This window comes from Spermophilus citellus, assembly GCF_964194105.1.
Source record: "Spermophilus citellus genome assembly, chromosome: 2".
NCBI lineage: Eukaryota > Metazoa > Chordata > Mammalia > Rodentia > Sciuridae > Spermophilus > Spermophilus citellus.
Genome location: NC_138183.1, coordinates 235,035,467 through 235,047,713, shown reverse-complemented (window position 1 = coordinate 235,047,713; position 12,247 = coordinate 235,035,467). Strand labels below are relative to the sequence as shown.

The 12,247-nt window shown below is 41.4% G+C and overlaps 1 protein-coding gene across 2 annotated transcripts in view; it reads right to left on the bottom strand.

Moving 5' to 3' along the window:
- ALKBH3 (alkB homolog 3, alpha-ketoglutarate dependent dioxygenase) overlaps window positions 1-7,182 on the bottom strand; it is a 39,375-nt gene extending 32,193 nt beyond the window's left edge. Inside the window, exons 1-5 of one of the 2 annotated variants that reach the window (XM_081279403.1) lie at window positions 7,042-7,182; window positions 4,167-4,315; window positions 3,702-3,805; window positions 2,785-2,819; window positions 183-230 (exon numbers count right to left, since the gene is read on the bottom strand). In XM_081279403.1, the coding sequence (XP_081135529.1) occupies window positions 183-230; window positions 2,785-2,819; window positions 3,702-3,805; window positions 4,167-4,245 (266 nt within the window). In that variant the 5' untranslated portion in view covers window positions 4,246-4,315; window positions 7,042-7,182. Of the gene's footprint in view, window positions 1-182; window positions 231-2,784; window positions 2,820-3,701; window positions 3,806-4,166; window positions 4,316-7,041 lie in introns of those variants that run through there. The other variant, XM_081279404.1, reaches the window with a different exon arrangement.
- Between the last annotated feature and the right edge of the window lie 5,065 nt (window positions 7,183-12,247).

Genomic DNA, 12,247 nt, shown 5'->3' with positions numbered 1-12,247 from the left:
AGCTGGGGTAGTAATAGTGACTATATCTGACAGGGAGACTATGAAAATATTTTCACACTAGAATATTATATGTTACAAAATTCTTATTCCCCAAGAACTTAAAGTGCAGAAATTACAAGTCTGTTTTAACAGATTATAACTTGGTGATAATTACAGTCCCTTTCAAGTGAGGAGTCACTTACCTAGATACACCTGTGGGTGCCAGGCTGATTTCATACACACCCTCCTTGCTAAAGAAACAAAGGAAAGAGAGGTGTTAGCACGAGGCATGGGGGAAGGGCTATCCTCTGGAGTCTTAAACTCTGGCTCACTAAAATCACATAACCAGAGAGCACTAGGAGGGAGGCACAACCTCACCTTCCTCTACCACTGAGATAAGCAGCAAGGTGGTGGTACATCATTAACAGCACTGTGAACAGAACGCCGACAGGGTCAGGCCACAGAGACAAAAGTGGAACAAAATCAATTCTCATTCTCTTTCATATTTCACCCGTAATTTAGCCTGGAATCCATTACACAAAAGGTTATCAATAGACACAAAGAAATGGGGTATCTTCCCTTTGGAGAATTTGGAATAGGGTGTATTTACATCCTATAAATAACAAGCACATCCTGGGGCTCTGTGCTTCTATTGCTTTCAAAGACACGTTAATGTGGTTTCTCCTCTGAGTAAATTCCTTTAATGGCTGCCCAAAATTGCCTTCAAGGTCTTCATGATCTGACTTCCTCTCTGAAAGCTCCCACAGACTCATTATCCTCCAGCAACAACTGACCGTTGGAATCTGCTGAACGTACATGTGGCTGCATTTCTAAGCCCATGCGTGTTGGAAGGCCTTCCTGCCATCCAGCATCCCTAACCCAATCCATCTTCAGCTTTGGTACCCTGGAAAATTATAATTTACCCTTCAAAAACTTCACTCAGCATCACCTATAAACAATTCCTGATCTTGAATCCATGCAAATATTGTTATCAATCTCATCCTGTGACTAGTATTAGTACACACATACCTACCTACTGTTCTACCATGTACAAGATTATAATTTGTTTACATGTCTATTCCATTTTCTAGATGACAGTCCCTTAGGAACAAGGAGTGGGATGGTATAGTTCCCTATTGCCTGCACATAGCAGATGGGCAAAAAAGTTTACTGAAATAAATCAAATGTGGAAAAGTATAGAAATGTTGCAGATGCGCAGGGTGTGCTAGACCTGGAAAAACAGCCCAGACTGGACAGGTCCATCAATCAAGACAACTGTCAGATCCTTCTTACAGAGAATATGCAAAGGGTCAGGTTTCAATATCACCTTCTGTTATAGGAGTTAGTAGTTCATGATCTCTGATCTCTTACAGACCCTTTAAGCCAAAAATAAAGAAATTACCTATACAGTCTATACAATAATGCCACGTTTCTGTAAATTATCTACATAATCTCCTGGTGTATGAGCGTGAATACAAGTTTTAATATGATATATTTTGGCTTATATTTAGAAACTGGCTCACCCTTAATATGGAACACACTTCTGATTATTAAAAATATAAAATTTTGCAAAGTTAACTTTAGATAACAAGAATTAACAAACCCTAGAGCAAACAGGAATGGATTTTGTCATCCTTCTCTTGACTTACAAACTGACAATTACCTATTTTTTTTTTTTTCAGCCTGAATGTCCCATTTGGAATGGGTTTTGCTTATTCCCTTTATCGTCAATGAAGGAAGTGATATACTAACTTTTTTTTTTAAATCAAAGACCATTAGAACTAGATTAAGCCTTGAGTGATATGCAATCCAAATTCTTAATTTTACAGATAAGGAAACCAAAATCCAGAGAGATGGGAAGAACTTAACTAAGGATTAGTTATAAAGTTAACTAGTGACAAAGTGAAGACTAGATATTTTCCTTGAAGTATGTTGACATTTGTGTTGGTTTCAAATTCTTCTATGTTATGTTATGTTATTTGGTAAGCCAAACTGAAATAGCCAAATAACATAACAGATGGCTCATGGGTAAGAACACACACCTAAAGCTAATTTGCTAAAATGAAAGGATAGGTTTTATTTTTTTAAAATTTTTTTATTTTAGTTGGACACAATATCTTTATTTTGTTTATTTTTATGTGGTGCTGAGGATTGACCCAGGGCCTCGCACTTGCTAGGCAAGTACTCTACGGCTGAGCCACAACCCCAGCCCACGATAGGTTTTATTGACAATTTATTTATATCAGATGGAAACTGAGAACCAGGAGAGAAGGCAAAGCATCTCTCTCCAATTTTGGATAAAAACCATTTTTGACCCAGATCAATACAAGAGGAATATTTAGTATCATTTAAATTGCTATGAAACAATCATGTGGTTTTAATAAATGGGCGTGTAAGGTCATCTGGACTGCTAGCAGCTCTCATGAGCACAACTAGTAAAATGGTACTTCAAGACTTCTCAAAAAGCCATGGTCAGATGACTCAGAAAAAATTCCCCTCTGTCTTTAGCAAGAGATGTTTTAGCTTACTGTTGGCAGATATCAGTGAAATACAGCCAGGAAATCTATACCAGAATCAAAATTTAATGTACTGAGGTCTTGTTGCATTTTCCATATGATCAGCAGATTCAGAAAGTTCTCCCAAAAGATCAAGTTCAAAGACATCGGAGATGGACACATTCCAGCCTAAACTTAAGACACTTATTGGGCCATTCTCATCCAGCTAGAAAGTTCAGAGTGAGGGAAAGATCCTGGGTTCTCCCTTTCATTGTGGGCAACAATTACAGGAAGGCAGCAAGTTACTTACTCAATCACTCGTGGTTCTGGGGCTCTACGTACTACCTGCAAGGAAACAGGCAGATTTTAATTCTTGAGTGATTCCTAATCCTCAAGGAGACTCATTCACCACATCTTCTCATTTCTGGTCAAAATAAATCAGATTTATATCCCTTTTTTTATTCCCACCTCTCACTATCCCATCAGAGATCCTCAATTCCACTCTTTAAAGAAGAAGATTTACTAGCAGACAGAAAAATACAATTAGAATTAATCAATTTTCCCACTGGCCAGCAGATCTGGAAAAACCTTCTTTACATAAAGGGGATTAAAAAAAAAAAAAAAAGAAGACATCATAAAATTAGGACATTTGGTAACTATTTTTGCAATAATTACTCTAGCAAGATGCCTGATTTTTAACTCCTTTTCCCCCCATATTATTAAGAAGTGAGAACTGGGATATAGATCACTTGCCTAACATGTGCAAGGTCCTACAATCAATCCCCAGCACAGCAAAAAAGAAAAAAAATAAGTAAAAGAAACATTAAAAAGTGAACCTACTCTTTTTTTAGAAGAGACTCAAGCGTTTTGCTACAATAAATGAAATTTCAATTCAACTCCAAAGACATCTGCTGTAGTATCACTGGAGACAGCATGGTTTAGAATTGTGAGAACTCATATTAACCACGCAAGCCCAAATCATGGCGTAAGTTCACCCATCTACTAATGGAACAGTCTCCCTGCCAAAAAAAAGGGTGGGGAGATAACATATGACCATAAAAACTGGGGAAGAATACAAATAATCCTCAGACATATGAGGGAACTGAAATATTTCACATTCCTTAATTATTATAGAATTTTTGCTCTGTTCTTCATTAGTAAATTTATTCAGTCACTATCTGAGTCCCTGCTATGTTTGTTACTGTTGAAGGAGAAATAAGACTTTACCTGCTGAGGTTCTCTAAACACAAACTCTCTGTCAGACAGATGAGGCTCCTTGTTCCTCCAGGTCTGACTAGAAGTCTGATGGAGATGGCTCCTAGCAGTGGTAGCTGAAATAGGAGAAGGATCACCTTAAGCCAAGGAAAAGTCCGTTCCCATAAACCTCTGCTGGGTAAGGACCAATAAAACCCACTTGGAGACGATATCTATGATATCACAAATTAATTGGTAAAGTCAATAGAAGACCTTGCACACTGTGAAGGGTTTGAGGTACTGACTAAATATGAGGAACACTAAAGACTGACCTTTAGCTCATCATAAACAAAATCAGACAAAATGCCAGCCACGTTTTAAACAATTCCTTAACATCAACTGAAATGGGAGTTTATTATAAGCCAAAAGGATATATAAAAAAAGAGGATAGCTGTCCACACCCATGAACACCCCCCCACAAGTCCTACAGGTTCTTGCCTGGCTTCGCAGCAGCCTGGCTCTGGGCAGGGGCAGCCCAGGCTCCCTGCACTCGGGCTCGCCTTCTTTTGTCTTCCATGTTGACCAAAAAGGTTTCTGCTCTGAGCTTTCAGATGATTTCATTCCTGATACAGACCACACAAAGATAGCTGTTTAAAAAAAAAAAAAAAGCACTTTTAGTTAGGATTGTGAAAGCTTATCCTATTAAGAGGTAATTATAATCCTCTCAGGCAAAAGAGATGGCTCAATAACAATCAGAGCTTCTACATAAATCCATTTCTGTCATTACAACATCTCAACCAAGGAGCCTACTAAGTCACTTGGGACTAATGGCTTATCCTTTGGAAGCTCATCATAGTACTTTTACTTCTTTCAGACATGCATATTAGGAAATTCTAAAACCAGGAACTATCACAAATTACATAAGGAAGCTGTAATACTCCCATTGTCCCCTATATGGACATTGAGAAATAGGCTAAGATTCAGTTTCCAAGTACATTTCCATATTCCATTATCAAGCATCCCTAGAAGCTTATTAAAAGCACCCACGGGCCAGACACAGTGGAGCATGCCTGTAAATCCCTGTGGCTAGGGAGTCTGGGGCATAAGGATCACAAGTTCAAAGCTAGCCTCAGCAACTTAGTGAGGCCCCAAGCAATTTAGCAAGACCCAGTCTCAAAATTAAAAAAGGCTGAGGATGTGGCTCAGCGGTTAGGTGCCCTGGGGTTCAATCTATGGTACCCAAAACAAAAACAAAACAAAAAACACCCATGGCAAATGAATCTGGAGGACTTCACGCTATGTGAATAAGACAGGCATAGAAAGACAAATACTGGTGTAGAATCTGTCAAACTCATAAAAGTAAAAAGTAGATGGTGATTATTAGTGGCTAGGAGACAGGGACAGAAGGGGGAAATGAAAGACAATGGTCATAGGGTACAATGTTTCATTTAGACAAGAGGAGTGTTAGTAATCTAATACATGAAATGGTGACTGTACATTTCAAAATTGCTAAGAATCAATTTTAAATGTTTTTACCACAAATATGATAAGTTTATTAGGTGATAAATTTATTAGCTTGACTTAATCATTCTATAATGTAAACATATATTGAAACATCAATATGTATCCGATATACAATTATCATTAGTCAGTTAAAAATAAAATTTAAAAAGAAAATCAGGGCACAATGGTATGCACGTGTAATCCCAGTTACTCAAGAGGCTGAAGCAGGAAGACAGCAGTTCAAGGCCAATCTGGGCAACTCAGAAAGACTCTGCCTTAAAGGTGGGAAGTGGGTGCTGGAGATGTGGTGGAGCACCACTGGGTTCAATCTCCAGTATGGCCAGGTGTGGTGGAACACGCCTATAATCCCAGCAGCTTGGGAGGCTGAGGCAAGAGGATCACAAGTTCAAAGCCAGCCTCAGCAACTTAGCGAGGCCCTAAGCAACTTAGGGGAACCCTATATCTAAAATATAAAAAGGGGCTGAGGATGTGACTCAGTGGTTAAGCGCCCCTGGGTTCAATCCCTGGTACCAAAAAAAAAAAAAAATCCAGTATATTAAAAAAATTAAAAATATCTATGGCCTGCGTCCAGAAAAATCTGATTTATGATAGATAAAGGTGTTATTCTTTATAAAAAACACTGTAGGGCTGCAGTTGTGGCTCAGCGGTAGAGCACTCGCCAAGCAGATGCAAGGCCCTGGGTTCGATCCTCAGCACCACATAAAAATAAATAAATAAAATAAAGGTATTATGTCCAACTACAACTAAAAATAAAAAATAAAAACACTGCAGATAATGTGCCAGTATGTATGTACAGTTGAGGAAATTAATAGTGGGTATATTAATATTAAAATTTAAATAAGTTCCAGTCTTTAATTGAAAAAAATCCACCTCATAACAGCCAGTTATTTTTTGATATTTTGATATTTTTGTCAATAAAAGCTTAACCCATTGTACAGAAGTATTCACAGCTACAAAAAACGAAAACAAAGGAGGTCAGGCCACAGGTTCTGAATCTATAACTCGCTTCTTTATGGGTCTTAAAAAGGTTCACATCTCAAGTTCTGTAAATAAAATAACAAGTTCATTTTATAGCTTGCTTAGCTTACAGATTCCCAGGTCCCATGCCCCAAACGTTCGATTCAATAGAGCTGAGCTGGGCTCAGGAATCTTACGTTTAACATTTTCTCCTAGATGATAAAAATTACTTCCTTTAATAAGTAGGGAGATGATAGGGGTTGCCATTTTCCTATAGGAGTACATGACATAATTAAAACCAGTTCCCTAGTCCCACGAGATGCGTGTCCCTGTTTGGCATTTTCTCTGAATTAAGGCCTTAAAATCTTAACACAACAACTAGCTGTCATCCCCAAAGGGGCCATGGCCTGCTTCACCCGCACACTCCGAGCACAGGAAAGCATGTGATTTGTCAGGGGCCAACTGCTGAAAAATCATATTCCAGATCCCCAACTCCACAGTCACTCCACTGTGGAGTCCCAAATCTGCCTGTTAGCCTCCAGCCCGGGATCCCTGTGCAGAGAAAGCTCAAGGCTCCTTCTGCAGGCACTCTGGGGCCTGCCAGGACTCGCTCCAACCACATCTGTCAGTTCCCAGCGGCATAACCTGTGACAGATGACTGCCCCTTTCTGAGCCCGCTTCTTCCTCAGTAAACAGAGAAATCAACACACACACACACACCCTTACGTTGGGGTGCGGATTAAGAGAGCCTTGTCCTGGATCAGGGCTGGCTCCTTTCCCTAATCTAGACCCTTCTCCTTAAGGAGGCCCAGGATGTGTCCCAGCGGCCGCCTTCAGGGCGGCCCTCACACCCCCAGCCCGAGACCCCCAGCGGAAAGCTCGGAGAGCGCACCTGCGGGCGGAGCGCGGCTCGGAGATCCAAAGTCGCTCCGCCTAAAAGCAGCGCCCGGATGCCTGACCCTCCGCAGCCTGTGGTCCGGCGGGGAACCTTAAGAATGAAGCACCGACTCAGGCATCTACCAACCACAGGACGCGGCGTCATGCACTTCCTTCAGACGTCACGGGCCAACGCGGCCGCTTCCGGTGCCCGGCTCGGAATCCGGGTAGCTCCACGTGCCCTGCGCCTGGAGGGCCGAGGCGCAGAAGAAGCTGAACCAGGTTGAAGCTGAGGGCGGGGATTGAAGGTGCTTGGGTGCGGGAGGACGGGGTCTGTTGAGGGAGGAAGTGAAGACACGCCTTCTAAGCCCAGGTCCTGGGGACGTGAACTCCTGGAAACTGGAGATGCGGAAAGAGCGACCGCGTCCCCGCGCAGCCGTTGGGAGAGCGAGGGACTTGGAGTACCAGGTCATACTGCGCCCAACCAACGGATCTGCGTTTTGTCCTGAAACAGTGAAAGCCTAAGATGCGCGTCCTTTATGTTCACATTGCAGCCTGGACTTGCCTGGATCCTACCACTGACGACCTTACCTGTAATCACGCCTTGTTGGTCACTGCTCTACAGCGTTAAGCAAGGTTTGCCCGAGTGAACAGACCTAAATTCCAGTCCAAATGCCACCACTTAGTAGGTGTATATCACCTGGGGCTGATACTCCACTTCTTTTTCTGGTTACTGTTGGGAGAATTAAATGAAGTGATGTTTTTAAAGACTTTAGTACAGTGCCCGGAAAACAACAGAAATTCAATAAATCTAAAAAGTGTTAAAGAAGGGTGTCTTCTCTTCACTCCATCTGCACTCTTGCCTCTTAAAAGTGGCTGTGTTAAGCCATGCACTTTAAGATGTGAAAGCAGTAAACATAGCACTGAATTTAAGTTAGCTATCCGAACGTGGTCCATGTTCGGATACCTGATACTAGATAGTGGTTACCTGCAGGAAGCTCAGTGTACCCTATAATTGTACCCATATTGTTGCTACTGTCAAGTCTAATTTTCACAGCATCCATTTCTCTTTGTTATGCTTTCTGACATTGAAGAGAAAATGATTTATCTTAAAATTGAAAGGAGAGGGAGACCTGACAATATTTTTTTTCTTTTCCCCTCTATCAACTAGTAATTTGTCAATGTCTGCTGGCTCAGGAACCTTGGCTATAGCTCCCAAAGGATGTTATTTTGTTCTTTTCGATGATTATAGTTTTGGAACAGGAAGAAGTCTGGATTGAGGAGTCCCTACAAGTAATCATTAACACTTGTTCGGCCTCCAAGTTGAATGTTCTTCAAAAATCAATCCATGGCCTGTTTGCATCTGAAATCACTGCATAAAAAAAAAATCACATGCATGTATTATTAGCTATGCACAGATGGTTCTGGTGCACAGAAAGTTAGAAAACGTCTGGGACACTTGTAGCATTAGAAATCAGTCCAATTTGTTTGGGACTAAGGGGTTTCTCAGGATACAGGACTTTAAGTGCTAATTACCGGACAGTCCTGAGCAAACAGATGATTGGTCATCCCAGATACAGGTAAGTATATAGTATTAGGAAGATGGTATTTCTGGTCTGGATGTCCTCGTTTTTGTCTCCTTTTCCTCATTTCTATTTGCAGTACTTGTGTTTTCATCATGGGGTGGTGGTAGAGACCATCAGAGAGGAATGAAGACCAGATGTACTATGGATGAACCCATTGATCCTCAGCTTCAAACTCACTCCTCATTGCCTGGATCAGAACACTAGAATGTTTCTCCCTTGTCATTTGGCCCAATGGGCAGTAAGCTTCACCAACAAGGATACAGGAAGAACACTGAAATAAGAAGGGGCTCTTGTTCCTATTTCTACTGTGCTCCTCTCAGCTGAGATCTTCAGTGCACAGTGGCCAGCAGTATGTGATATCACCCTTGAACTCATTTACAATGTTAATTCAGTTTATGGTCTTGCAGGTTTCTTTTGTGAAAGTTAAGGCATCAGTTGGGAAGAAATGGAACCTCCAAACTTGAACTAAGGACTCTGCTTGGACACAGATAATTGACAGTCTTAAACATCCAATTCACCTGATTCTTTGTTGACTGTGGAAAGTAGCTTTATTACTATGGCAGAGGAGACTACTCATTCTTTGCTTGAAAATGCTATGAAACCCTTACCTTGGCCAAATAATTGGAAAAGGGAGGTTCCTTCTCCACAAGACTCACCACAACCCATTGCCCCTCTTTCTGTCCCATTGCCCCTAGTCCCATATCTAGATTCAAATGTCAGTGCAGTAGTTGGGCCTTTACACACTATCATACAGGAGAGAATAGTTTGCACTCCAAAAGAATTAGAAGATTTTGCTAATATGTATTAGCAGAAACCTGGGAAACGTGGAAGTAGATTCTAAGTGTTCTAATCTAAGGAAAGGAGTACGTAATATTAGATCAAGCCTAATTAATTCATGTGGACACGCTTACAAGAGATGGACTTGCAGACTTACTGTGTCGACTCATGCATCTGGAGGTGACTCTTAGTAACTTGTTGGTTGGATTTACTGAAACTTTAACTCAACGGTGGTCTATAGTTAATACTATTGAGATGCTAAAGCATGATGTGGAAGAGGAAGCCCAAAGTCAAGAGGGAGAATTGTTGGACTAGATTTATCATTTATGACCTTGACTTGTTCCTGAACATAAAAGCTATGTCCCTCAAGAAGGCCCAGAAGATACTCCTTTCTCTAAGTATTGACATCTTCCTGTGGGCACATTTACAACGTTAGTTCAGCTTGTGTTCTTGCAAGTTTCTCCTGTGAATGTTAAGGCATCTGTTGGGAAGGAATAGTATTCACTATAAAGTATTTGTCAATATCCTGCAGAGCTCTGTATGTGCTCTCTCCTTTGTAGGTGAGGTATGACCATATGGATGCCACCACTGTGTTGGGCTCCATGATTTTTTGTGAAGGTGATAAGACCAAGTGGCAGCACATAGTTGGCAAAGGTGGGCACATCAACTCCATAGAGCAGTAGGGATAGTTCAGTAATTTTAAAAACAAGCCTAGCCTATAGGGATCTTTAGAAGTTGCCCTTATATCTCTAGGTGTGAAATAGATAAGCCCCCTATTAAATTATTGATCTATCTAATACAAAAAATAAATAAGAAACCTCAGTTTAGTAGCCAAAAACTCGACCTGAATTCCCAAAGTGGACAGACGTTGTCTGCCACCTAGTTTCCAGACCTAAGTTATAGCACAGGCTGAAATCTCTTAATTGAAGAGGAGGCCAGGTCTGCTCAAGGGAGGATATCCCACCACTTACACAAGTATATATTTTAAAATTTCCCCAACTCTTCATTTTTTACTAGAAAGACTACATGTTGAGGAAGTATAAATACCCAGACCTTTTAGGGGACACCGGACTCTGGCTCAGAACTAAGGCTAATCCTCAGGAACCTAAACTACCACTGTGGAGCATCTGCAAAATCAAGGACTTACACTGGTCAGGTGAGAGAGAGAATCTTAGCTCAAGGTTGAGTGGCAGTTGTCTCATAGTTTTACTCTATGATTATAGCCACAGTTCCTGACCACATAACTGGATTAGACGTATTTTGCAATGTGCAGAAAATCCATATTGACTCTCTGGCCTATAGACTGATGGCGAGTTGGTAGGAAAGGCTAAGTGGAAATCCTGGAACTTCCCCTTGCTACTAAGATGGTAAACAGCATCAATTCCACATCCCCAGGGGGAGTTTTGGAAGTTAATGCCATAGCCAAAAACTTGGAAAACTGGATGATAATACCTATCACAGTTCCATCTGATTCATTGTTGACGTGTGAAGGAGTCAAATGGATTTTGGAGAATAACTGTGGATTATTGTAAATTCATTCAGGTAGTGATGCCAAAGCAGCTGCTGTCCCAGATATACAACTTTTACTGAACCAGTTAACATGACCTTTGCTTTAGGTATGCTGCTATTGACCTGGATATTGCCTTTTCCTCCATATCAGCTTGCAAGGAACATCTTTACTTGGCAGGGCCAACAGTACACTCTTATAAGTCTTGCCTCAGGGGTAGCTCAGTCCTCCTACTGTATGTGATCATAATAGTCCACACATCATCCTGAAGAACATATCACAGGTCTACTATAATGATGACAATATGCAGATTGGATGTGATGAGAAGGTAGAAAGTATTTAAGATACTTTAGTAAGACGTGTGAACTACACATGTCTGGGAGATAAACCCCACAAAAATTCAGGGGTCCCCAACATCAATGAAGTTTGTGGGGCATGTTGAGATATTCACTCCAAGGTGAAAGACAAAAGGTGCATTGCTTTTGGCGGGGCAAGTTATACTACATTTGAATATGCAACTCTACAGAATCAGCTATAAGGTTGCTGATAAGGAGTGTGGGCCAGGTCAACAGAAGACTGTGCAGTGAGTTGAGGTTGTCGTGTAAGCTGCTCTAACACTTGAACCTTATGATCCAGGAGATGCAATAATACTTAACAACTCACTTAGTGTAAGTAATACTTGTGTCTGTTGTCAGTAGGGACACTGTATAAAGCCTCTGCCGAGCACTAATAGGAGAATCACAACTCAGAACTCTAGGATTTTAAAGCAAATCGTTGACCTTCTTCACTGCTAATTATTCTCCTTTAGATAAATAGCTTCTAGCTTGCAACTGCAACTTGGTAGAGACTGAAAACCTAACATGGGGACATTAGGTGACTATTGGTGTTCTGGGCTTCTCATCATGGACCGAGGGCTGTCTGACTCACCAGGCTTTAAAGTGGGCCATACATAGCAGCAAGATGGAAATGGTATATAAGAGATTGGACTTACATGGGTCTGGAGGTAGGAGTAAATTGCATGAGCAGGTAGTGCAGACCTTCAATACCAACTTCTGCGGCACGCCTCCACTCCCTCAACCCATGTCTGAAGCCTCTGGCGTTCCTGACAACTAGTTGACTCAGTAGTGCTTCCAGATGGCCTGCTTTTACAGGCGAGTTTGCATGAAATGCTGGTGCCACCCCAGTGTGGACTGATGAAGCACTATAGCCCCACTCAGGCGTGACCTCGAAGGACAGAGACAAAGGAAAAGCTTCCCAGTGGTAGAACCTCAAGCAGTACATTTGGTTGTCCACTTTGTCTTTAGCAAGAAATGGCCAGAAGTACAGCCTATACTGATTCATGAGGAGTCCTG